The sequence below is a fragment of the Phalacrocorax carbo genome, chromosome 6 (assembly GCF_963921805.1).
Source record: "Phalacrocorax carbo chromosome 6, bPhaCar2.1, whole genome shotgun sequence".
NCBI lineage: Eukaryota > Metazoa > Chordata > Aves > Suliformes > Phalacrocoracidae > Phalacrocorax > Phalacrocorax carbo.
The window spans coordinates 24,369,034-24,396,792 of record NC_087518.1 but is presented as its reverse complement, the minus strand read 5'-3'; the positions used below and the strand labels follow the sequence as shown (position 1 = coordinate 24,396,792).

The 27,759-nt window shown below is 43.2% G+C and overlaps 1 protein-coding gene across 6 annotated transcripts in view; it reads right to left on the bottom strand.

Annotated features, from left to right (window-relative positions):
- Positions 1-26,625, bottom strand: part of PHF2 (PHD finger protein 2) — a 93,094-nt gene extending 66,469 nt beyond the window's left edge. For 2 of the 6 annotated variants that reach the window (XM_064454286.1, XM_064454283.1), the window contains exons 1-2: positions 26,521-26,625; positions 25,937-26,129 (exon numbers count right to left, since the gene is read on the bottom strand). In XM_064454286.1, the coding sequence (XP_064310356.1) occupies positions 25,937-26,034 (98 nt within the window). In that variant the 5' untranslated portion in view covers positions 26,035-26,129; positions 26,521-26,625. Of the gene's footprint in view, positions 1-24,199; positions 24,438-25,936; positions 26,130-26,268; positions 26,500-26,520 lie in introns of those variants that run through there. The other 4 variants (XM_064454281.1, XM_064454282.1, XM_064454284.1 and 1 more) reach the window with 4 other exon arrangements.
- Between the last annotated feature and the right edge of the window lie 1,134 nt (positions 26,626-27,759).

Below are 27,759 nucleotides of genomic sequence, written 5' to 3'. Positions count from 1 at the left end.
ACTGGATTTCCCAGAAGTAGATGGGAAATAAGCCAAGAGGGAAGGAATCAGAGAAAGAGGCAGTAGTAAAAAGCAGGAACAAAACAAAACTTGAGGAAAAAACTGCAAAGCTAGAGCAAATTAAAAGCATAAAGGGCAAGAAGTACATCAAACAACACAGAGATAACCTCCTCTGAAAAGCATTCTCTTTATTTTTCAATTTATTCCTTGTGTAACTTGACTGAAAGAAGTAGCACCAGTCCACAAAAGAATCTAGCCACACACAGTAATTAAATTTGCATGTCCTTCTAGGCTGCGTGGACATAAGGAAATTGCAGGGAGCCTAGAAGAGCTCATCACGACCTGGTAGCTGGGGAAGGTTACAAAGCCCAGTGTGCTGGCTGGCAGACCACATCATTACACAAGCGTTCAAAAGCACTGCGTTGTATCTGAGATATGCAACAGAAGATGTTGGTGAGGGCAACGAAGCTCCCTGCTTTAAGGTGTAAGCTGATAGCCTGCAGGTGTGAAAAAAGAATTGGTATACACACATTTTTTCTGTTGTTTGCTTTCTCTTTACCGCTCCTTTGACCAGTTACATTCTGTTCTTTACATACAGTTTCCCATTTCATGTTCAACTGATGTGCCAGGTGTTAGCTAATGACTACAAAACAGACACCAGCCAAGACAGCGGTCTGACTCAGTGTGACAGCATCTAGGTTCCTCTGTTACAAAATATGAAGGAGATATAATATTCAAAATATATACCCGAATTGACCATTTTTGGCACCCTGCAGAAGAATTCAAAAGTAAATCGAAACGAGTGGGCTGCACACCCCACACCTCCCTTTGTACACACACTCCAGTGACAACCTGGTGCAGTGCATGGTCTCTTCCACAAAATTCATCTATCCGTCCTGGTGGCACTCAGCTCTGTGACCAAAACGACACTCCCTCCATGTAGGGAGGCACGTAGATCTCTTGACCCAGTAGTCAAGAGACCGATGCAATATCCTGAGTAACAGCAATGTGACAGGAACGGGTAAGGAAAATCTGAACTACATTTTAAATAGGCAAAAATGGCCTGATCCAAAGTAGAAATTTTTCACTACAAAAAACACGTTAGTGTTACCTGAAGTTTTAGATAATAGTCCCACAGATCATCAACAGAATGAACGGCTAACGTGATCACTCTTCATAAAGGTTCTCAGATTCAACTTTTCACATCTTTTTAAATTTACGTTAAGCAATACAGAGGAATACGGCATGAAAACCTCATGCATACTTCTATCTCTAATAGTGAAAAAAGGCTGAAAGCTCTGCAAATATATGTTATCTTGGTGAGCTTCTCTGCATGTTAAAGACTGAAATAGTTGTGAAATATAACCTTTATTAATAAAACTTGCATTCACAATCACTAAGTCAGCTTCCAAAGCCATAACACAAGGATGGGCCTTCTCTACTTAAATTTGTCCCTTCCAGTCCTGATCATGATCTTAGAGAAGTCACCAAGCACTGCAAGACCTAGGATTAAAGCAGTAAGAAACTTATTTCCCATGTGTGTCTCTGCAACCTTTTTCAGTTTGTTCAGGTAAAAGAGCTTAGTGCTTGCCCATGAGCATCCCATGGGGTGAAAATGTTCTCCCGGTCTGCAATCTCTGAAAGCACCCAAGTGTTTCTGTTTATTTCTGCAGGCACCAAACTGTCTCTCCTGTGACAACACAAATTTCTTTCTCAATAGGCCCAGCCTACTTGTTTACAGACATGATAGCACACACTGTTTGAATGTAGGTTTTGTCATCTCTACATATATAAAATCAAAACATTTTGCCTTTGTCTCCTACACATTGATCAAGTGTTTCTTGTTGGCAGCAGTGATGCATATACTCTTCCAGGTAACACAGAAAGAAGAAATGAACACTGTGGAAGAGAAAAACCTCTCATCCACAGCAAAATGGCCCGGTAGTCTGGAGATCTGCATTAATTGCATTAATCATTGTCATAAAATGACGTTAACATCTTCTATTTTGGTTCTATCTTACAGATGATAGGTAGGCACTGTTGAGGAGAGACTTGAGGAGAGTTTCAGACACCACTTAGCACAACAAACCTCAACCTCAGTTGAAGACTAGATGCAAGACTGTAAAAAAGTAAGCAATACACATATTTGTAGCATCTCATAAAGCTCTTCTCACATTTCAGTAGGTACCTCATTTGTGACCTACAATCACAATGCAGTGCAAGACTTTAAACTACACCCTGCTATGGACGTTGAGTCTGAGCAGAAACAACTCAGCTCCCATGAATGACAGAGCAGAAAAGAACACAGGAATTCAGTCAAGAAAATACTTTTGAGAGTAAATATGCTTGAAGTAGAGCATTTTGCCCTGGAATTTGAAGAGTGTTTCTGTTGTGTACAGAGAAGGAGAGACTGGGCCTCTTTCAAGGACAGATCATTTCACGCAATTGCAGCCATTTTCAAATGACAGTTAACCCTTCTGCTTTGTCCTAAGGAAAGCAGCAGCTTCACACTCTTTAATGAAGTACATAGCTTTGGTGGTTGTTACCAGTTTACCACACGGACTAGCCTGATGTTCACCTCACAGGCACAATGCCTTCAAACCTGTCGTTCTCACAGGATACTTGTAATACGAGCCTCTTGTCAGCAGAATAACTCCTCACACTAAGTTTCTTGATGGATGAGATCTAAAAAACAAATGGGGTAAATACTCAAGTTTTCCTACTGAAGTCACTGAGAGCTTTACATAAGTAAAGAGCACATGCAAGCTGAGTACTGGTCCTGGGGCTCAGTCTGGATTTAAACTCTGTTGTTTTAGTGGCAATAAATCAAAAAGTGGATTTACGCATAGAATATTCTTTTACCCTTCCTCCCTCAGGCTCCCAGCTCACAACCAGGCTACGCAGGCAACTGTCCAGATAGCTACAAATCCCCTATCTCCATACACGCTTCAAAACTTCTATGTGAAACTAGGTGCTGGGTTGATCAAAACAAGTCATTATTTATCAGGTGCAAATAATCAAGTGAAGTGTGTTCTCTAACAGACTGAGAGTCAAGTACAATAGTAAACAAAAAATAATAGCAACGTACTCATTTTCATGCACATGTTGGAAAATATGGACTAAACTTTGCCCAGTGCAGAAGGAGGTAAGAAAGGGAATTGTCTTGGGGAAAAATGCATCCTTGCTTTACTGTATGATCAACAAAATTCCATTATATTAGTGACTCAGCACTTCTTCCTCACTCCATGTGCCACCCCTGCTATTTACCACTGCTCCACAAAAACCTCCAGGATGCAGCCCCTATAAAAGTTATTGTCAAAATAGTCTTGTAATACAACCACATTACAAAACCAGCACAAACTGTTCTCCACAAAGAAGCACTTCTATTTAGCCTTCATTTGTTTTCACTAATAAGACACTTTCTGTGTGAGTACAAGTCAAAACTGATTTAGAGAAGTGTCTATTATTAGCAAGTGCTTTCTGTTTCTCAGCAAAAACAAACTGGTATTGTTGTATAAATGAAATATTACATATCATGGAAAAAAGGAAATCAGTCAAACAGCAATAAATAAAGTTTCTAGATCACAGCAGTCTAAAGGTACTACACAATCAAAATCTCTGCCAGCATCATACTGCTAAGTGGCCTACCTAGAGCTGGTATTGCCAGCGACAAATGTATTTTCCAAAGCTGAAAGTGAGAAACCCAAATCAGCAATACCACACTGCTTGGTTTCTTAAGACCCCACAGACAGGTCACAGTCTCAAGGTTTAATATAACACATCACACATCCATGACAGATGAGGAGGATGGGCACTTCCAGCTATCTAGCCCTGATGTATGCAAGACCCCACAGACTGCCACGGCTGACTCCAGTGGAAGACTGGTCTGAGTGAGACCTAGAAGACACCAGCCCACCACAGCAGCAGACAGCACTGGGGACGATGCCTGATTTCACCTTCAGGCTTTCTTCGCCATCCCAAGGTTTCAAAGATGAAAAGCATCTCTACCAGGGATGCCACCTCACAAGTTGCTGAGTAGGCAGGCCACCTTCCTGGGAGAACCCTGAGGTTGCCCTCAAGGACATGAGGCAGAATGGACACCAACAGCTGGGCTGAAAGCAAGAACCAAGGAGTGGGAGCTGGGTTTAGCTGAGCCAGCTGAACCAATTAATTTCGCCTGCAATGCAGCACTCAACATAAAACAACATAAGTGCTACCTTGTAAAACATATTCCTTGTTTCTTGCCCCCTCTGACTCTAGGAATTGACTTTTAAAAATAATCATATATCTATATTGGGAAATAAACCATTATGTAAAAACTTTATAAACTGACCACAGTTCTGCTATGACCCTGTCACTTCATTTCTCCTTACAACAGGAACGTTACTGCAAACACTACTGCAACAGTGCCCTGCCCCTACAGCAAAAATAGCCATGTGATATCCACAACTTACTAAAATATCTGTAACTCTGGCCTATTATAAAGTCACATCTGCAATCCAGTAGATCTCTCATTACTTTTTCATTTTGTAATTTGTCCTCCAAAATCCATGGTACAACCATGAGCAACACTGTTCCCTCGCACTGCAACTGTACCAGTGCTAAACCTGATCCTGACACAGCTCAGCTGGATAAGAACAGGGATATGGCACACACTGTCATTGGAGATGTCTGTTCCGCTGCTCGTGGGGTTAGCATTTACTCCTGCTTTCGGCTGACGCACTGCTAGCATCTTAAGATTGGCATTAGATCTTAGTGGGCTGTGGGCAATCAGGCTGGCTGGAAGGTTTCCATTAGTACTCTGTGATACGTCTCAAAGTAACTTCCTAGCTTTGGTAGACAGCAGGAAAATTTCCAGTTGATCTGCTCTGCCTAGTGATTAAGAGATCGGCATGAATTTAAAGACAAATTCCAGATAGCTGAAAACAAAATTAGAAAAAATTTACTTGAACACTTAAATACTGAACTGTAATGCAGTGCTATTTATTTATAAAAACAATGTACCGAATGCAAACCAAGCATGTTAGAATTATCAGCAAGATCATTACCATGTGCAAAAGCTATTTTACATTCCTGTCTTCTGAGCAGTAGGCAAGAGACCCATGCTTAAATGGCTCAGTCCCCTCCCTCATGCACCTCTGCACTGTCAGCCCTCTGATATGACCAGCTGAGTGCAAGTAATTTTGCAGCCTGAAGACCAAGAGAACTTAACAGAAGGTTTAGACAAAAACATCCAACTGTTCACAGGGAACACTTGCATTCTCTCCTCTAAACACTTGTTTCCTTTGAAAGACACATGTTATCACACCTTCAGCTAATGTACATTGGCCCAGCTGCACTGAAGGCACCTGTAGCAATCTGCCTCCATAAAAAGCCAAGTCTGTATCTTTTGCCATCCCACATGCTTCAATTCTTATCCCCAACCCCTGCTGTATGCACACAAATCCTTCCAGCACCCTTCCCTTGGTTGCAAAGGGGCCAGCAGCCGCTCCTGCAGCCAGCAGAGAGGTTGCACCTGGGCTGGGCAAGGAGACGCGCTCTCTGCACCACAAACCACTCTCTCACGCAGACAGTCCACTTGGAGTGCTACAGTAGAAACTCCATCTGCCTACAGAAAGCATCACTACCGAATTTTAAATACATCTTACTCTTTCTGGATTGCAAGCTGTGGGTATGCAAGAGAAGGAAGAGGGAAAGAGAAGGACCTGCCCAGGTGCTATGAGCACAGGTGTGTACATACTTGCTCCCTGGGCACAGCTAAAAAATGTCCAACGGACCTTGTTGTATGAAAAACTGCTGTGCTTGTCTATGATTTCAACACCCGCACTTGCAGTAGCGTAAAGCTCTGCCTCCGGCTGATCCTTCTCACTCTTGTTTTATTTTTGGGGAATAAGTTTTGGAGTCTGTGGATAGTTTAAAAAAAAAACTCCGTGCTGTTTGAATCAAGTATCAGGGAAGAAACAAGGCTTTCTCCCACAGCTAAGAGTTTCGATAATTTTCCTGTGCACAGACAACATAACAGGTTTGAATTTCAGCCTGGATGGACATATCTGCACTTAATATTGGCAAAGATGGGTTTGCAAATAATCAAGCTCTGAAGAGGGGAAATATGTTTGAATCAGCTGCTTTTAAATTTAGGAAAAGTAAATTATGTCTTTGCCTTCCTGTACACCAGACTGAGGGCTCATTTATACACAGCAATATATGAGTAATTTTAATGCTGAAGTTACACTGGCATACGGTCTTTTGGATTAAACATCTACATGGGAGGTCCATCAAGTCTTAGTACTTCAATCACTGAGGGTCCATAAATACTTTAAAATAAAACAACTGATGACTTTCATAGCTGCTCTGCCCACTGAAGAAACCATTGAAAAGGCTCAGAAAACACTTCTTCCTCGACAAGACCACAGCACTATTTTCACACACATTTGTGCACAAATATGATCCCAGAAAAGGGACCACTTGACTTTGCCAACCCCACCACCAAGCCAGCTGCTCTTGAAATGACCAAACAAATGCTCACTTCTCCACCAGCCACTGCGCACCGTGATATGTGGACAAAACTACTACTTTAGGAAGGCAGAGTTTGATGGTGATTAGAAGGAATACAACCCACTGTGTCAACGACCTGGTCATTCTGCATGTCACATTCAAAGTCGCATGTACTGCAAGAGCATGCTGGAGATGTGCAATATACATACACGACTAAACTACAGATGAATGCAAATAAACACATCACAAAAACTAAACAGCAACAAAGTCCCAGGCAACATCATTAACTTTGTACAACAATAACCACGTGTGCCAAAATATGCATAAATACAATTTTGAGTACTACACGTATTTGGTTTGCTTTAATTGTGACATCCATTTATATAACTTATTTTTAAATCTGAGGTAACTTATAACTGTAATTTGTGTAGGCATTGCTATGCTAAGGTCTCACTAAAATACACATCAATATTTCATTGCTTTCTCATTTTCATTCACAGTACCACTTTTATGTATTCTTTTGGTTTATATATATATACATACACATATATATATCTTTATAAACACACAGCAGTCCTGATAGCACATTGACATCACCTTTTCATGCTCTATTTTGCATGGCAAACAATCAGAGCCAACTGTAATGCTCACGGCAATGAACTCCAGCAATGAACCAATGGTATACCAAGGACAGAAGAAGGAAAAGGAATTATTTTCACTGTCATATTTTTGAAGAACTTACTACACTAAAACCATCAACAACACAATTTAAGAATGATAAATTATTAACAGAACCCCCCCAAACCATTCTTGACTATTTGCTGAGCAGTGTAACCTGCTCTTCTATCTTCAGTTCATTAGTTTTCAGCACTTCAAATACATTTTTCAAAAGATTAACACCAAATTTGAAATTATCTAATTACAGCTTTATAACATTTCATTCCTATTTCAAGATGTTAAGTCGGCTTTATACACATACGTGTACACCCATGCTGCTCTCTGAATGTCTTTCCCATGCAGTTCTCTGCAACTCTGGCCGACTCACCCCAACAATAATTAACCAGTGTGACAATATGGGATCCTTCTGCCCACACAATGCTCTGCACTGTCTCATTGCTGATCACAGCCATCATGGAGACGGTACATCTTCTCCTTTGATACAGCAGATAGGATACGTGTCTCTGTATGATAGACACCATACATGACAGAAAGGGAAAAAGCACATTTAGAAAGAAACACACGGTAGTAATATTCATATTATCCAGAGGCGTAAGCCACATAGGTTTACTAGGATCAGGCATACAGACTAATCATTGGGCTGGTATAAACTGAAGTACTGTCCTTTATGTCTGTGGTGTGATAATGATTTACTCTACCTGGTAATTCAACCCTGAATCACTGGCTAACTGGTACTACTGGTCTCCCTCCTGGCCTGCAAAGGGATCAATTTCACTTTTACAAGCTGTATGACATGACAGGTTGATGACAGCAGATCAGTCAACGGGGCTTGATCCTGGGGCCCCTTTTCTCCCTTTTGACTTCAGCGGAACCTCTGTTAACTGAAAGAGGTCCCAAGGCACTGCTGCTGAGAGGATTCCTTCTGTGTACAGCATTGTTTGGGGTTTATCACTGTTCATCAGCATTTTTAGATTGCGTACCTACACACCATATCAATATGCGTTGCAGTAAGTTGTTTGTTACAGCTTTCATGACAGCATCTCATCTAAAGACATCATGCCTTGCAGAAACCAGTAGCCCATTAACTACTGCAAGCTCTCAGGGATTTGATAAGCAATTCCTATAAAAAGCATTTGCTATAAATTAATGCTACATTTTACAGAACTGTTCTTTTAAGCTCTATTTTGGGATGAAGTCTTAGAGCCTGACTCAGCAAACACACAAGTGCTACTCTCATGTGACACAGAGGTGAACTGGAGCTTACTCATGGGAGAAACATGCATGGCTCGACTGCAGATGTGACAGCAGCAATTGGGATTTTCATCTCCCAAGGAGAGAACAGAGGTTCTCACTTACTGTAACCTAGGAAGACACATGGTGGGATTTACAAAACTGTTCAGCATGTGATGGTCTACAAAACTTTTAGGATGTGAGGGTCTAACCAAAAGCCAAAAGGTATTGCTGGTCTCATGGCTGCTTGTAGAGAAGCTGGGCAATACCAAACACTTGTGAAAGTCATGCATAACGTGTAAAGCTGAAGCTCAAACAGACTTCCAGAATAACACACAAATACTCTATATAAGGTAAGTTTGCCTAAATTGAATGTAAGCTAAACCAAAGAAACAGCAGGGAGCAGATGGGGGTTTTCAACATTCTGGGCAAGACACTTGGCAGACCCAAACCTCCTCTGAATACATGGAAGAAAGAATTCAGAAACTCAGTAAGTATCAGGATTTCATTTAACCACGCATTTTAAATGAAACCACGTTCCCAGCTCCTTTTCTGGGAAACACATGGCATCCTGCCCAGGATGGCAAAGATGGCCCCAGGCAGCAGCAGACCTGCCTAGCAGCCAAGATCACTACTCCCAGCGCACTTCCCCAGTTACACCTTTAACACTTCCCTATTAAAAAAAAAAAACACACAAATCACCGACTTGAATTCAGCTGAAATGGGCAAACAAAATAGTACCTCCAAGTATCTCTAAACGACTCTTAAAACAGAAACTTCCTACTCCTCATTCCCCGGGGGCCAATTTACTTCTACGTCCTTTTTTTTTTTTTTTATTCTCCTTGTTAGATACTTTTTTGACATTGCTGCAAAAGCCTGCTGTGGCCAGCCAGAACAGACACAATCTTGTAATAATTTCTGCAGACTGAGTGGAAAGCAAAAGAGAAGCTTCAAAAGTGGCTATTAGATTGCATCCATGGGCCATAATGGTCTTACTCGGGCAGCCAAACCAGACGCATTTAAGATGATGCTTTTCTTCTCAAATCTTTTATGTGGGTTTGTGTCATTTAAGAGCACAAAATGTTTAAAAGTTTAAAAAGTAAATTTGAAATCAAATATAAGCAGTAACATTCAAAGTAACCTGTCTAAAACAGATTTCCTTTAAGTTTCATATGATTCTATCACTAGTGAATAATAATGGAGACATTAATTTGTTTCCAACAGGAAACACACATCGCTGTCTCCTGTAATTTTTAGTCTGTTCTCAGATTACTCCAAATGTATTAGGAACTGCTAACTTCACATTTTTGCAACTAATTTGTTCCAAACTGACATGGGAACCCCTAAATATTTCTTAATAACACATTATTCTGAACTGCAGAGGAGCAGTAACAGAACCTAAAATACACCGCAACATTCAGTGTCATTAGTAACTAAATGTGCTCTCGAGATTGCCCATTGTTATGGGTGTAACGTTATACTGTTGTAAATTGCTATTTCCTTCAGCTGATTCAGATGTCTGCAAATTGACAAACACTTAGTGCACACAATTTATGAAGCAGATTTCCATTTACCAAAGAACTGTAGAAAAATGTAATCATGTTATGCTTTGAGACATGGATTAAATGTCTCCATAAACACAGTGACTGGCTTTGATTGTTCATACACCTGGAGCCTCTGGGTCTTTCAGACTGCAATACTTAGCAGCTGGTACTGAGATTTGGCTATGCTTCTGCAGTCTTAGATGAAGTATTGTTTTCATTCTGATATATATTCCTAAGCACAATTAACATTATATCTATGTTTAAGATTATTATTAAAATTATAATTTAACAATTATATTGCACATATCAAGACAGTACATTTACTGGAACTCACATATAAAAAGAGTAAGAAGATGCAAACTGTTACCAATGGAACTTATTTTCCAAGGTACTTAAGTTATTATATGGGAAGTAATAAACTTTCTCTTTTTCTCCAGACAGTTTTTACGCCTTTTTACAAATGCGACATGATGTGTTAATATTGTTTCCCTGCCTGTGGCTTATCAACACAAAATTAGAGTTCAGTCTTGCTCTCCTTGAAGGGAAAACCTTACCTAAAGAGCGAATGATTCCAGTATACACAGGCTGGCTTCCCTTTAAGATACTCCATTGTTCTTAAATGACCGTGAAATTTTCTGTGAAATTTCTGTCCCCTTGAAGACCTGTGGCATGAGCAAGACCTGGGATGGAGCCTGCCGCTTTTGCAGGCATTCTGACACAGACTTTGGTGGGAAGGCAGCAGGCCAGTGCAGCTGAACCTCCCCTACAGCAAGCCCTGCCAGCCATGGTTTGCATTTAAAGCAAACAGTTCTGCTTCGAGCAGAATTTCGGAGCTTCAAGAATGCAAAGGAACACAAAATTCAGAAAGAACAAAGAAAAAGCAGCAGCAGCCAGCATGTTTAGACTGTGACTGTCAGCACTCAGATGGGCTCTGAAAACATAATACATTCCCGCTCACTGCTAAATTCAGTTCAAGTGCTGTTCAGAAACACCTCCTTGAAGCCTACTTTTCTTCCTAACACCATTCGCCAACTCTCTCCCCATAAAAATACATAAAAAATTATTTTGAATAGCATTTGTAGCAAGTACTTAGTATCTGTGAATAACTTCCTTTTACCAAAGCAAAAAATGACAACTCTGCTTGTTCTGCCTCCAAAAAAATAACCCCAAGCAAACAAAAAAAATCAACCAAACAAAAAAATTGTCAGCCCCTCCCTGAGGAAAGTCTCCCAGGAAAAAGCATAGGCTTGATGAATTAAAAACTTCAAGGCTTGGCTTGTCATTTCTTTAACATAGTGGGTAAAAACATCCCTGAGTAGAACTGATATGTTGAATTGATCAATTCCTACTGTCCCTTATTTTGGAAAAGTAAGGGAACAACTCCAGGTACTACTTACCCCAGCCCTTTGAGTATTTTTCAAATTTTCTTACCTACTCCCCACATGATATAGCTTGCAAACATCAAAAGTGAATCTGAAACACAAACATCTACTTTATAGTAATACCCATGGTATCCAACAAGGACAATGGACCACATGCAGCTTGAAAAATCAAAGGAGTAAAATCACAACACCTGAGAACCAGCTCGTGTATTTTTTCTCAGTTACAGTGAGCAGTGAACACACAGGAGGAAAACACAGCTGATCAAAACAAAACCTTTGGGTTACTTACGTTAGAAGTAAAATCAGGTAACTTTTGCTGAGAAAAAATGAAACCCAAAACAAAATCCAAAAAACCTCCAGAAGAGTGAGCAAATTATATTATCCGCCTTTCTGATAGCAGCGTTCCAGAAACAGCTACTTGTACACAGATTTATTGATTCAAATAACATGTATAACAAAAGCTAAATATTCTGACACACACTTAGAAAAACTCACAGTGGATTGTCACTTATCTGCTACACTGTATCACTGCCAAGCTGTAAAGGAGCGCAGTATGTTCAAGACAGACATTCTGCCATAAAGAAATAATTTTTAAGATTTCAAATAAGTGAGGAAGACTCCACGCAATTACAGGTTTGCTGGGCTTCTATCAAACAGAAATACTGCAAAGGTCGTTGATGCATACTTGCTGTATAGTGTAAGTCCATGCCAGGCAGAAAGGGAGCTAAGGGGATGCCTATGATGGCAAATTCAGTTGCAGAGGCAACTCAAGTGGTCAGCCAACTGTCAGGATGGGAAATCCAGCAAACCCAGACCACAGCATATCTACCAGACCTTCCTGGTCCTCTCGTGACTCTGGCTTCCAAAACAACTTTTACTCCCCTTCCTTTTCCAGACATAAACTATTTTCTTCGTTATGTTATGCATTGCATTTAAAATATTGATGTATTAATGTGCATGCATGAGAGAGAGTTAAACCAAACCACAGAGAGGTTAACTGATTTGACAAAAGCTCAGAAGGAGGAGCAAAGCCAGTAATGAAACCCTGCAGTACCATCTCTCTGTCTGCTGCATTAATCTCTGTTTATAAGCAGTACATCTGAAAATATGAATGTCAAGTGTTTAACACAGAGTTCTGACCATAATACTTTACACAGCAACTTTACACCCAGAGTATCTTTACACTCGTGATTCTACGAAACACATAGCAACAACTGCAGCAAATCAGTGTAGGTCTGCATCATACTCTGCATTTCAACCAGAACAGCAGGTGCGCTGCAACAACAGATGAAAATGCTGAAAACCAAGGAAAGCAGAAAGAAATGCATAACTTTTCCCAAAAATAAATGTTTAGGCTATTGCATTGAACAGAACTTAGTATTACAAAATCCGGCCTGGGCAAATCACCACGAAGCACTAATGACTGCATGTGGCCACATCACCTGCCTCCTGCTCAGCATGGAGGATACCTGCTCAACACCACGGCTCTTCTAGCATGATGCTGGGTAATTGGTTCAATACCCACTGCAAGTCAGTATGTTATTTACTGAATCCTCATTACTAGTTTTGTCAACACTATGGGCCTCTCATCTGAGTACTGCTCAGCTTTCATTACTTCGTCCCCAAGATCTTTGAAGACAATAGCTATAGGTGCTGTGGAAGAAATGGGCACGTTTCAATGAATACAGCGATGTAATTAGTAATCTAGGATTGCTCGAAGATGTGGGAGTAAAACTGCAGGGGACGATGAATGATACCGCAGGGTGAAATGCAGCTGTGGATGAAAAAAAGTCACTATTTCTGATACTATTCATAAAGCGTAAACTGGAAGACAAAGTTGGTACAGAAGGCACGGTATGTTAGGACACACACTGTTCTGAATGAATAACGAAGGCAATAAAGAAGTTACATACATTATTTCTCTTAATTCTTTGGAAGCCTAAACAATTGCTTACACAGGACTCTTACAAAATAAGCAAGTATTTCAGAGACATTTCACTTCCACTGTTCCAGCGTGCCTTTTGCAGGGCTTGGGAAGGATTATTCTCCTCTAGGACTGTTCAATGCCCTGCTCTATTTTGGAGCTCGATCATGAAGTTTTACCCTCTCTCAAACATCATACCAGACTGAGTAGAGAACATGAACCCTTGTAGCAGTAACATTAAATAATTTTCCCCAACTACCACAATATCTTACACCTGCAGAGAGTTGGTATGGCTTTTGACCCATGATACCTCCTCAAGACAGCCTGAGAAATACCAAGCTCTCCTGCAGAACTGATGATGAACTGTTCCCACAGCCACCAACTGATGAGAGCTATTGGTTTGTAGCACTGCTACAAGGACACTATGGTTGTAACTAAATCCAACAGGAGCCCACACTGTCAAGTGATTTCACTTTTCTTGAATATTCATAATTTGACCTATCAGTGCTAGTTCACCAGATAGGGGAGGGTTTTTCTTTCTGTGAACTCAGAGCACAGTCTTCCACTATAATTCATGAGCTAATTCAAAAGGTAGAAAATTAACTTCAGAACTGAGTTGCTTAAAAAATAACTAGTAAACCCTTATTTGGCTTCTTTACAAGTTTAATGCAGATAACAAACATTTGCTGGGTATGCCTGATAAGTTACTGCAAATATAGACAAAGCAAAAGGGAAACGTTATTGTTGAGTGGAAGATATGTGATAAAACATTCACTGAAATATGGTCAAAGATTAAAAGCTGTCTGCACAGAACAAGAAAATTAAGCACATTTCTTGGACTGTAGAAGAAACATTCAACTACTTTCTCAGCAGAACTCAAATGAACAATTATATCATCTCACAGTTAAAGAAGATAACTCCCTTAGCAGAAGGGCATCAAAAAGTTGGTGGGAAAATCGGACTGAGAAAGAGGGCTTTTCAACTCAACTAACAAAATAATAAGATATAACACCTGGAAACTGAAAATAAGCAAACTTAGACTGGAAATACATGTGATTTTTCCAGTCGTGAATAACAACCCATTGGGACAACTCACTAGTGGATTTGTTGACTTTTCATCAAGAGTACATGTGCCTTCACTTGGCTGATATGTTTGTTCTGATGAAAAAAAAAGTTAGTTGATGATCTCTGTAAGAGTTCAGACTACTGTCAAGCACCATTTTGGCATTAAAATCTGTAAATTCATAGGACCTTCTCAGAACAAGCCTGAGTGTTTCAAGATCTCCTCAACCATCTAAGCAAGAGTAAGCTCACCCATTTTAGAACAGAAGCCTCGTATACAGCTGTAAGGAAATGGCATCCTCATCTTTCTCAGATGCTCTCTTAACATGCTCTACCATCTTTAAGCCTTTCAATAGTAAAGCTTAACTGAGAGGCCTTGTCCTTAGACCAGAAATTAGTCAAGTCTTTAGAATGATTAATCCCTAGTCAGCAACTAAATGTGGAGTACAAGCTTTCGTGTCTCATACACAACATGCAGGGATGAGCAAGCCAAGACTGCCAAGAGGTTGCCTATGGACTTCTTTTCTAGCTAGACTACACATAGTAGGAAAGCAGCCTTAAGTTGTTTTGTCATCCTGTGGGTCTTGCTGCTTTTCATGGTACTTCTGAGACTTTGATTTCTGAAGTGACCGTGGAAAAAATACTTAATAGCCCTACAAGTTTACCATTCTTTGCTCAATTAGTATTAATTCGGGTATCCAGCAGGACTCCTCACCACTACAACATTCTTTAATTCCATAATAAATATTTCTGGGATAGGAGTTCATATGCTATACCTATAGTAGTCTGTAAGGAGCTAGATGTTCAAGTGGTCCTGCTCCCAATTAATTCCAGCCAATAAACTGCATGTTTTAAATATGAAAAAATAAAAGTACACTAGATACACTCTGATTTTACATTCCTTAGCAACCGCTGCAATTGTATTTAAGGGTATTTAGTGATCACGAAGGGAGAGAAAGAAAATCACAAACAGATAGCACAGTGATCCAGGAAATACTCTCCTCGTTCAGACACAGGCCAAACAGCAACAGAAGTCTAAGCCCTTCTGCATCCCCCTCCTGCCCCAATCCAGAGACTTTGGTGAGATGTTCAATAGAAGGGATTAAATATTGCTTATGTTCTGCCCATGGGGATTGTATTCCTGAATAATGATCACTGGCTGTTTCGTGTGCTCCCATGTTATTCTGCGTTCATCCAAAAGCATAATGAAAACCATTTGCAGTCTTTGTTGTATCTGGCATCAAAAGGCAGAGGGGCGCGCAGTGCCCAGTGCTAGGCATGTACAATGAGATACTGTTCCGCACCGGAGCAGTAACAATACAAATCCAAGCTGAAAGGGTAAATCACAACCACATGGCTCATATTTAATGAGTGTATTTTTATACACACGAACAATCACAAATGCATACTGTAATCATTCGTATTCCATGTACAAATCCCACAAAAATGAAAGATATCATCTAGTCATCCAGATTGCTCTGTTGTCCCCACATAGTGCAGACACAGGGTCATTGTGCCGAAGCAGCACAGGAAGATTACTTTTTAAAATAATGGGTATGTATTAACTAGGGTTTTTTTAATCATTATAATTTGGCCATATCAAATTCAGCTTTTCCAAACCAGTGACATAGGAACAGTGTTCCTGCCAATTTTGACATTTCCATTGCCTTCCATTGAGATGTTTGTTAACAGCAAAAAAGGAGGTTTAACAAAAAATCACGACTAATGACTCCTAGCAGAAATACCTCACTTCTCTTTTTTTCCACTTGTTACATCCTTTCAGTCTGCCAGATGAAAACTTCAAGGAAAAATGCTCTCCCTGAGAGTTAATGTACTGTATTTTTTGCTAATAGAGGAAAACACAATGAAATCCATAAGCAATTCAATGAAAACATAAAGGCAACCATAACTCCAACTGCTCTCACATAGTTCTAGCTTATCAGATTAACAACTGCAAATACAAAATGTAAATACATTTTTGGTTTTACAATTCTGATTTTTTTTTCCTGTCAAAACATACTATCGCTTAACTTTCTACTTGTCTCAACTACTTGCTAATACTAATGGATAAAATACTAAAAATTGCTGAATATCCCATTAGAGGCCTTCATCAGTTAGCTGTTCGACTTTAAGCACACAAATGCCACAGTGAAACTCAGTGTCCTCACATCTGCTCAGGTCTGTAAGCACATTATTAGAATCATAGAATCATTAAGGTTGGAAAAGATCTCTAGGATCGTCAAGTCCAACCGTCAACCCACCACTATAACATCAGCCAGCTCTTTAAGACCCTTAGATGAATCTCATCAGGCTCCACTGACTTAAAAGGATCCAGCTGGAACAGCAAGGCCCACACAAGTTCAGTGTTGATAGGGAGTTTATAATTCCCAGTCTTGTTCTCCCAGAGCCCATCATCAATGTTGAAGACCGAGGAGAAGAAAGCATTAAACGTCTCTGCTTTGTCTATGTCCCTGTTTGTGAGGTGACCATGCTCATCAAGTAATGGGCCAATGTTATTTAAGCCATGGCCTCATCCAGGGAAGCAGCACCCATTGTTTTTGGGGATGTGCCTGGGAGGAACCCTGCAGACTGCTGGCTGGGTATCCTTCACACATTGTCAGCCTCTTCCACCAGCTCCACCCAAGGGCCAGGAGAACTCAACAAGGAAGGGTTCGTGCTTTCCAAGACCAGAAAAACTATCCCCTGGCGCCCTGGTTGTACCCTGGGCTGGGATTCCAGCTCTGGAGAGCACCAAGCACCAGATCAAAGCAGAAGATGTTGCAGGATGACCACACCATGCTCCCAGCGAGCATGGTCATGAGAACACCACTGCCCCTTGGAGACTGCTCTTCAAAAGGGGTTGAGCAACTCAGTCCTTACGTGGAGTGGTGGACAAACCCCTCAGCAATGAGTCCACATGAGAGACTTTGTGATATTTGCTAAAAACCTTGTTATTGCCAATATATTTTCTCTGGAAGTTACCTGGATGTACAAAACAGCTAGGTAACATCGTAAAACAGATTGTGCATAATGCCCTAAAATAGACTGTGCACAGTCTTACTGTTTTCAAATAAAAATCTAGAAAGGCATTACTATTCATATCACTCAGCAAGTCTAAGGTTTTCTAATACACACCCATATTACAGTGTTCCAAGCCACAGATAAGATGCATAAAATGGTTACCATGAAAAATCCAGTTGATTTCAAGGAGATAGCTCACCTATATCACAAACAAGCCTTGAGTGCTGCTGCAGTGCAACTTTATATGATACTTTTAATGCCACAAATGACGTTTAATAAAATGTTTTGAGGAACTGTAAAATATTTTTAATATACAAATTTCTGATTAAGAGGACAATAAGTCATTACAACTAGAAAGTTACTACCATTTAGCTGATGGAGTCTGGTTCAACGGAATAATACTGTAATAAGAGTGTAACACTAGAGGTAGGATTTTATATATGCTGTCACCCAGCATTCCAATATATTTTTAAGAAAATTTTGCTAATAAAGCTGTGAGCAAAAAAGATCATTTGCTTTCAAGAGTGAAAGGATGTTCTGTTCATGCTGGACAAAAGGCTGGCGGCCTCAGCAGACCGCTCACGCACAGTGCATGGCTTGTTGCAGCCTCTGCACATGCCCACAGTGCAATCCAAAAGCGTAACCCAAATTCATGACGGCAGACCAAAGCTGACTTTAAACTCAGGGTGGTTGCACAGCTCCAGGCACCAAGTATTTACTGACAGTCCTTGTACAACTGCACAAACCGTCCCTTTGGCTGAAGCCCACGCTTGCATTATTTCAGGCTGCCATATAGGAGACAGCTCTCCAGGCTAGAAAAATACCCTTAGATATACTACACTACTACTATAAAACCTATATTCATCAGAAAGAAGAAAATATATTCAGGTAATATTAAAGATTATGGGTTTTAGAAAGCCTTATAGTGATTCTAGAACACTTTTTCTCTTTACCAGTTCTTCCCCATATGTACTTACACTGCTTTGATCATTTTCTTCAAGATGTTTTTAACCATTTCCTTTATTGTACAGCTATTTAGCAATATGGAAAAAGCAGTGGGTAACCAAGCCCCACTTTGCTTGCAGAACAGATTTTTTGTTACCTGAAAAATTACATTGCTTTAACTTTTCTGATTAAAACCCAGCACTTGCTAAGGGTGCAGTCCCACTACTATGGAACTGGGCGTTTGCAGGACTGCTTACTAAACACAGTCAAGCTAAAGGTTCAGGATGCTGAAAAGCACTCATTAATTCATGCTCTTTTTCAAATGTTTCTTTTTAAATTAAACATTAATTGTGCTTAATATCCATAACATTTTATCCTTTCAGAGGTAAAGTCTGAATCATTTCAGAGGTAAAACCCTCTGAAATTAAGCAAATCTTGATATATAACACCCTTCTGTGATCTATACTTACTCTCAGGTACCAGCGTACCAGACAATGTTCTTGTAGGGCAGCTCTTTCCTCATTACTGTGCACACTTAGTAGTACTTAAGACTTGGATTTTCTAAAGCATACTTTAATTTGGAGAATAATTCCATTATTTCTGAGCTGAGACATCAAAGCCTGGACATTCGGACCAGCTAAACAGTCATGATACCTAAATTCTAATTTGCTTAAACTGGAGCAATCAGTTCTTTTCACAATTAGACTTAATGTCTCAGTTAAACCCTTTCTAAAATTGAAACCTCACAGTTTTCTAACAAGCAAGTTTAAATACAAGGCACCGAGGCACTGTAAACCTAGAGGTGTCTAATAACGATGGTCAGTCCTACAGCAAAGAACCGATCAAGAGAGAAATGTCCTCTCTGCTTCAAAGTCAACTTTGTAGACCTAGGTGCTGCATGGACATCCACAGAAAACATGTCCACTACTTATGCAGCAGTCCGGAAGAAAGCAGAGGACTCAGAAATGGGGAAGCTGATGCACCTTTTGCATGCATATTTAAATATGAGCCTCTCCTACCATTTAGCAACAGAGTGCTGTGCCAAATGCTTTTCCTGGGGACGCCAGCATTACAATACCACCGTGGAAAATTTCAGGGTGAACCTCAATTTCCATGCAAACTTCTTGAGTAAGACATTCAACCCTTTCAATTTACACCAAATGCAAGCTTTGAACCCTAAAGCGTATGTTCTCTGCAAGATAAAACTGCAGATAAAACTTCGTATTTGGAAATCTACTACACAAACTGAGACTGTACTTTCAATAAATAGTTGCAAAGTATTCTTGCAGCTGTGATTAATACTGCAACGGCTCAAGAGACTCTCTGAGGTCAACTGACAGTTTTAATGGCATACTAAAACTCTGACATATTTTCATTCTGAATCTTAGGCGCTTTCTCAGAGCACAAATGGATGCAAAATTGTAAGACGAGAAGTTTATTTAGCCATGCCAAAGGACCAAGAACAGGACACTGACTGGCAACATGCAAAACCAACTTGCTTTATCATCTGACCAGACTCCTGATGTTGTGAAAGTTGGTGTTAATCATCACTGTGGGACCACCCAATAGTACAAGGCAATGAGTCCAGCATCGGTCCTGGGACAAGCGTGCCACATGTTTCTGTCCCCATGAAGCCCTGGACATTTAAAAATAATTTTTAAAAAAAGATATTAAATGGGTCTGAAATGAAAAAAACTTAAGTCCTCTGAACAGCTTTCAACTTACAGAATAAATAATACTATGTTACTGAAAGGACGATTAAAATGACAGTGATTTCAACCTGAAAACAAGGATTTTAACAGTTTTAAGTTCAAATCATCTTCACATTCTGCACTGACAACTCTTTTTAAAAAAAAATAATAAAAAAGTAGGTGTTTTCATTTGTTTGGGTTGTCTTCCTTCTAAGGCAAACAATATCCACTGAAGTGTCCATGTGGACACTTTGTCCAGAATAATTAGTGTGTTTTGTGGGCCTTATAAAATAATTTCTAAATGACCTAGTTTTCTTTTTTTTTTTTGCTGGAATAGAGCATCAACAAGGGAAAGCATATAGGTATTAGCAGGGCTGACTCACAGTAGCTGCTCTGGTCAATCTCCCAGTATAACTGAGGCTGCAATGTTGACTAACTCTTCAGGAAAACTTGAAATAATCTTAAATATGTGGTTATTGGAAAAGCTTACATACCTCATTCCTATCTGAACTCCACACACTAAAGGAAATCATTCTGTGCACAGCAGAATTAACCTTAGTAATTCCCTCTGCTGTGATAATACTAAGGCAAACCACACTGTATTTTTAAGACTCTCTTAATCTTAACATTTTACCCAAATTTCCAAATTTGGCCACCACTAGTGATACGCCTATATAAAAAGAGAGGAGCTAGACGCTGCCATGCAAAACTAGACTTATTTTGAAAAGGGACAATGTTGAACACTCCAGTGGGAGAATAAAATCTCCCCATACACAGGATTTTTAGCTTTGCAATGTAACAGACAAATGCATTTCTTAATCCAGCTCGAGTTCATTCTCTCTATGGAGGCACCTTGATTAGCACCAATCATAATTTTCTGCTGCCAGGGTAACTGCATGAACTACTTTTAGGTAACTAAACCTCTTGTGATTTTAGTAAGTTATTTACTTCAGCTATGCCTGGGGCAATAAGTTTCAAAATTTAAATATACATGGTGTAGAAAAATAAATGCAAAAATACTTGTTATTTTATTTAGCGAGTGACTGTATGATCCCATCCTACAACACCAGGTGCATGTTATAAGAACTGGTAACAAAATACCCGCTGCAGAGAAAATAAATAATTTACCTTCCTTCACCCACAGCTGTAATAAATAACCCAGTGGAGATTTCTAGTTGAACAAACTTGTACAAAAGGACTTGCCTTGCCTTGAATATCAGGTTCTGTAATGCTCCCGTAATAGATGAGATACTTAGAAACCTGTTGTTAAATATGACTTTTTCCAACCCTCAGCAGTTTACATTCACAATCTGTGAGCAAACCTACTGTAGCTGCTTTCAACCACAGCAAAGGCACAGAGGGTGTCCCTGAGGCAGGCAGTTCTTAAACCACACATAACTTCATAGATCGTGACCAACATCATCACTTAGAAGAAGAGGAGAAGGCAGCACAGAAGTAGCATGCTTTGGCCAAACCGCTCCACCAAGCCAGTAAGCCATCTTGTCCCAAATCATCTAAAGCAAGCCTGCACAGTATGTGGCACAGAAAACATCTCCTTCAGCCTGCAGCACTGCTGGCACAAAGCCATTTGTCTGGCCAGGCCTACAGAGGAGGTAGCAGAGTGACTACCCGGGCACCTGCTGATTCTCCCCTTCTTCAACCATCAGCACACGATGCAAGTCCCTCCTCCTCCTCTCCTTGCCCTACCCAAGTCCAAAGAGCCATCACCCATGCCAACAGGCTTTACAGCTGCGGGGTATCTACAACCCCAGCTATTGCTACTGCCTGCAGTCCTGCTGCAGCGTAACACACAGAACAATGCCAGGAACTCCTCATCAGGTGGGACACAGCACAGGACATAACGTAGACATACTATGACAGAGCAATGGAAGAGCCAGGAAAGCATGCAGCACCGAGGCTGGGTTTCTGCAGGAAAGCAAAGAACTAGAAGCAGTCAAGGTGTGTGCGACTTCATTAGACCAAACATCCACATCAGATGACAAAGAATGTATGGTCTTCACAAACAGAGCAGTCAAACAACCCCACTGCCTGATTTACTGTTATTTTCCTTTTGCCTACAAAACCATCTCCATCCTCTCCAGACAGAGCTTGAAGCTGCTTGTCTCAAGCTGCTCAGGCAAACAGAAAGCACAGAAATGATTGAAACTTAGTCTAACAAGAAGTCACCAAGAGCATTCTGTGAACATACTGGTGGCTCCATAGCTCAACACACTTCATAAACAGTGTCCAAGGGTCTCCGATGATGGCTAAGATATGGACTCATGGCAGAGGGGCTCCAAAAGCTTTCAGAAAGAAAGGAACAGAGCTAACAATGACAAGTTCCTTACTCTTGTTTCCTAAAGACCAGAAACACCACACGGGCAAGATTACCAAAGGCTACCGACCTACAAAATCAAGGCAAATGCCTAATCTTCATCTAGCAAAACAAACCTGTCAGGCGTATGTATCAATTCAGCCGTACAGTCTAATGCAACAACTCCACCATGTGAGGGTCTAAGACCATGATGATGACAGGCACCCAAGCAAGAGCAGTGAGCACTCTGAGGTTCTGCCTTCCCCGCCACGCGGAAACTCAGGTCCAGCAGTGAGGGAGCACCTGGACGCTCCTCAGGATTAAGTAATGATTTCTATGGAAAGATCTAACACCACTTCACAAGAGAAATCCTCCCTGAAAAAGATAATAAAAACAGTCAGTGAAATCTAAAAGCCCCAGAGAACCCCAAATCCAGCCCTCTGGCACTTGTACCAGGAAGCGATATGGTGCAGTGATTTCAAAACTGGAGCCAAACTGCTGAGTACTGGGCGGTGGTCTGGAGAGCATTCGTCTGACATGTGCCAAAGGCTCCATCTCCCCGTTTCCAACTTCTAAACTGTGTGAAATAAGTTTAACACACATTTGATATTTTTATAGTATAAATTTACCATCGGAACTGCTGAAGTTGACTCAGATGTTACCCAACCTCAGATGTGAGGAAGACCTTGACTGCTAGGTGAATAAAACCATGAAGAACATTTCTTTAAATATTTGGAAACTATCATCAGAAAGGAAGCATGAAAACACCTGATCTGCTTCTACAAAACCAAAACAGAAACGACACTTTTTATTCTGAAATGCACGTTGTAGGTCATATTAAAAAGAGGCATGATTAAACGATTAAAAAACTAGGGAAGCATCTGTAACAGTATGCAGCTTTGCACACTTGCTTATTTTTGGTTGCAGTACAGCTAAGACTACGAGTGCTTTGAGTGTCTAGGAGAGAGACAGGACAATTCTATACAACTAAATCCTGATTTTTATTTTTCTTTGTTGAATATTTATTTGTTCAGATAACACCAAGAAAAGCAAATAGGGACAGATATAAGCTGTTTTCTACTAAATCACTCAACGTACTGCTCCAATACAATTATCTTACACTCTGACTTGGTGAGAAGCCTCCTCCTTCTCAGTTTTCTTTACTTTAAAATCCACCTCTGGATGTTACCATGAGTGACGCAAGAAGGGCCCAACACCCCCATGACAGAGCTACAATTTGTTTCTGTCCCTTTATACCACAAAACGAAATACCTCTCCTTGTGCATGCACAAGATACTGCCCGAGCTGTTCACGAAATGATAATTTTCTTATCAGTTACAACTAATCACCTTTCATCAGTTTTAATTAAAATTCACAACCACATACAGGCAGCTTAACTCCTTTCGGTGTTCAGCTTTTTACCAGCCCATTCTATCCCCGCTTTGCACAAAAATCTTAGTTTTTTCACATTCTTAAGTTTTCCAGCAACACTTGCAGTTTGTCTTCAGCCTCTAAATCAGCCTCCCCTTGCCATCAGTGCCTAAGTCTTAACCAACACAGGTGAGTGTGCATCCTTTAAGCCTCATATCCAGAACCACATGTGTGGAGTACCCTAACATCACCACTGGCACTCAAGCTATTTATTTCAGTATTTTGCTTCATGCTTCTACATAACTTTTTAAATCAATGGTGGAACATCACCCCTAATGCCACAGCAAAGTTTCTTTAACAGCTTTTTGTGCACACAGGTAGTCCTGGGGAAGCCTGCAGCTGACCCAGGGCCTACTCGGGCATCGGTGAACCACCACAGCAGCAGGCAGTACCTCTTGCCTTCACCTCCTCCACCAACTAATTTGAGGCAATTATTGGAGCTGGTTAAAATGAAAGAGTTACAGTTTAACCTTACTGAATACCTGTCATAAAAAGCACTCATCCAGGTGATTTACCGGATTTTGATTTCACTTTTTACACTTGTATCGCTCATGGAGAACTGCTGCACTGCTGGTAACGCTCCATCATCCTCCTCCGTAACACCCAACGCAAGGAAAACATGCCGGCAGGACTGCCCTCCTCTTCCACCTTCCCCTACATCACAGGGGCCTTCCAGTACCACTGTGTGGAGTGGCCCGGCCAGGCGAGGGTCTCGCAGGTGCGGTAGTCTTTGAGCCTCCTCTGGCCGACAGCCCCCCAAAGACGCCCTGCTTCTCCAGCATCTCCCACCGCGCTCGGGACATGGCACCTTCCCCTTCGCCCCCGGAGCTGATCTCCGGGCCCCGCAGTGGGCCCGCTGGACGGTGCCGGGCCGACCTCCCGCGTAATTCGGTGAATTTTGGTGTTCTCGCCTTTCCAGTCACCAACTTCCCTATTTCTCACAGAGGAGGAAAATAATAATACACGCTCCTGAACTTGCGCCTTAACTCCAACGCGGCCACCCTCCCATTGTCTGCCGCACCGCCGCTCCGAGAGGACAGTTTGGGGAGAAACGAGCCGAAAAGAGGAGTCCTCCGCTCCGGCCCGCCCCGTTCTCAGGCTCTCCCCTCCCCCGCCGCTTCCCCCCGCCCGGCGGCCGCCGCCGCTACGGCAGGCCCCGGCCCCGGGCGGTCCGGCGGCGGCATCAGGGCCGGCCCCGGGGCGGCGGTGGCGGCCAGGGGCAGCCACCCCCCTGCCCGGGCCGCCGGCGAGGCGCCCACTCTGAGGCGCAGCGGAGGTCCCCGGCAGTCGCTCCCCGCCGGGCGGCGATGCCCTGCCCGGGCTCGGGGCGGGCTCTGGGCCAGCAGGGTCTCCCCCGCCCGGCCTTCCCCGCCCCGGAGCACGGCGCTCTCCCGCCCCGCCCGGCGCCGAGGGGCTTCCCCCAGTCCGCCGACCCTCCGCAAGGGCGGGCACGGCGCTGGGCCCCGCTGTGCTCCCCTCAGCCCGCCACCCGCCCCGCCAAGGGTTAAGCCACAAGGCTTAGCGCGGCGATGGTCGCCCTGTCATGCGGGAAACACCCCGGCCGCCCCCCGCCCCGCTCCTCCCCGCTCCCGCCGCCCCAGGGAGCCGCGGCGGGCTGGGGAGGGGGGGTGCCCGGGGTAGCCGCTTCGTACCCCGGCCGGGAGGCCGGCCTGGCCCGCCGCGTCCGGTGCTGGAGCCCGCTGACAGGGCGGCGGAACCCCGTCTTCCGCTGCCGCGGCCCCCCGCCGCCCCTGCCCGCCTCGGGCCCCCCGTCGCCCGGCTCCCTGAGGGAAGCGGCGGGGAGCCTAGGGGAGGGCAGCGTGGGACACACACACGACATCCCGGCCGTGAAAGCCCGCTGCCGCGCTGCCATCGCCCAGCCGGCCGGCGGGAACGATCCCCTCCCGAGGAAAGCACAATGGCCCCCCCCACGCCGGTGACACCGGAGCCCCGGGGATGGGGGGGAGCTTTGTGCGAGGAATGTAGCAAAATTTACAAAACAAAACACACACAAAACAAATACAACAGGGAGAGAGCGAGCGGGAGACGGGGGCAAGTGGCTCCTCCTCCTCCTCCTCTCCAAAAAGGCCTGTTGGAAAACTGCACACGGCGGCGGCGGCTCCGGCAGCGCCGCTCCCCGCGCTGCCCGGCGGAGAAAAAGCGGCGGGACCGCGGCGAAAGGGGGGGGGGGGGGGGAAGGCCCGATCTCTTTGTGTTACCTGCCATGAAACCAGTCCTTGCAGGCATCGCACTCGATCATGAAGCGGGTTACGTCGTAGGGCAGCCTACAGATGCAATAGACGGGCACCGTCGCCATGTTAGCTCCCTTCAAAACAAGGCTGGACGCCCGGAGGAGCGGAGCGAGTGGGGCTGGCGGCGGCTCCTGCCGCGGGGTCGCGCCGGCGGCTGCTCCTGCCGAAACGAGACGAAACGCCGGCGAATTCGCGATGTCGAGGAGACGGGGTGGGGGAGAGGGGAGAAGGGGAGGGGGGGGAAGAGGGGAGAAGGGGGGGGAAGGGGGGGAGAAAAAAAAATCAGATAATGCAATTACGGCTCCTCAAGGGCGGGCGAGCAATGTCAGAAAAATAATAAAGGGCTTCCCAAAGTTTGGCTGCATGGTTCCTCCGGCTTTGCGAGCGCCGACCGGACTGGGGCTTTTTTTGTTGTTGTTGTTGTTGTTAAATTATTATTATTCAAAATGTTTGGCGAAATGCATTCTATTGCGTGCCCCCTGGTGACAGTACAGTACCGAGGCTTTTCATAAACACTCTGAAATGTAGCCCTTTCCTTCTAATGTCCTTACGTCAGCTCGCAACATCGCAATATTTCCTCTGCCGGGGCCGGGGCGGGCGGCGGTGAGGCTCGGCGGAGCGGCCGGCGGGAGGGTGAGCGCTGCCGCCGGGGGCTCGGGGGTGTTTAAAGGGGTGTTACCTCCTGGCTACCGGGAGGGAGTTTTTTTTAAGAAACGGGCTCTACCCACCCTCCCCGCTGCGGGGCGAGGGGGGGGGGGGGGGGCGAGGGTGTCCGGCAGCGGGAGCGACGGGGACTGACGGACGGACTGACAGACGGTGGCGGGGGTACCGCTGCTCGCACACACACACACACCCGCCCTCCCCCGGCGTAAACACAGCGCGGGGTGATGCTAAATGTGTGTCTGCAAAAGCGAAACACAAAAGCCCTCTTTTCATTACAAGCCATCAGGGAGCAGGCATGCTTAAAAGTAAGGATCGTGCTGCCCTGCCAGCAGAAATAACGCCCTGATGGTCTGGTGTTCGGGCGGCTGTGGTGTTTAAGGGCCTCTCAACATGCACGGGTGTTCATTTACCTTAAGAAATTTTTTTAAATTACCTTCTTTTTAGTTGGTAGAACTATATCACTGCTTTTAAAGTTACCTACCTCAGACCGAGGCAGCTTTTTCACTGTCGTGAGTAGGGCTGCTACGCCAAAGAGGTGAAAATAAACTGGTGTCCATGAAGCACCAAGTCAAAGCGGGAGGGTGCTGGATACATGCCACAAAGGACCACTTCAACACATAATGTCCGTGTAGCCCAAGTCTGCACATACCCACGGACACCGGCTTCCTCTCAGACAGAGATGGGGAGGCAGTGGCGAGGCCAAAAGAGGAACCCTCAAGTTTGAACTGAGATTGAGGATGCAGAACCTCTCTCCCCCACAGCTCTGAAGAGCTGTTAGGGTGGGTAAAACAATCATACCATGGGGCATTTTGGTGGGATCCATGTCCCCAGAGCGTTCAGAAGCCACTGGCACACTTCCCTGAGAAGTGCAAGAGCTTCCTGTGATGTGCTTACAAAGGAAGCCCCAACAGAGACGTTATTTTAATTCCAGTTATGATGGATTCAGCGTCCTGAATCCATCTCTTATGCGGGGGGGAATCTTCTATTTCTGTTACAGCAGAAAGAGAAAATGGACATTCTTCTGCCTTTTTTTGATCAGTCTGCAAAGATCCTCAGAAATTGCCTGTGGAGGACTAGGGAAATTCAAGGGACCAAATAACTTCAATTCTAGATTTTTCTACAGAGGT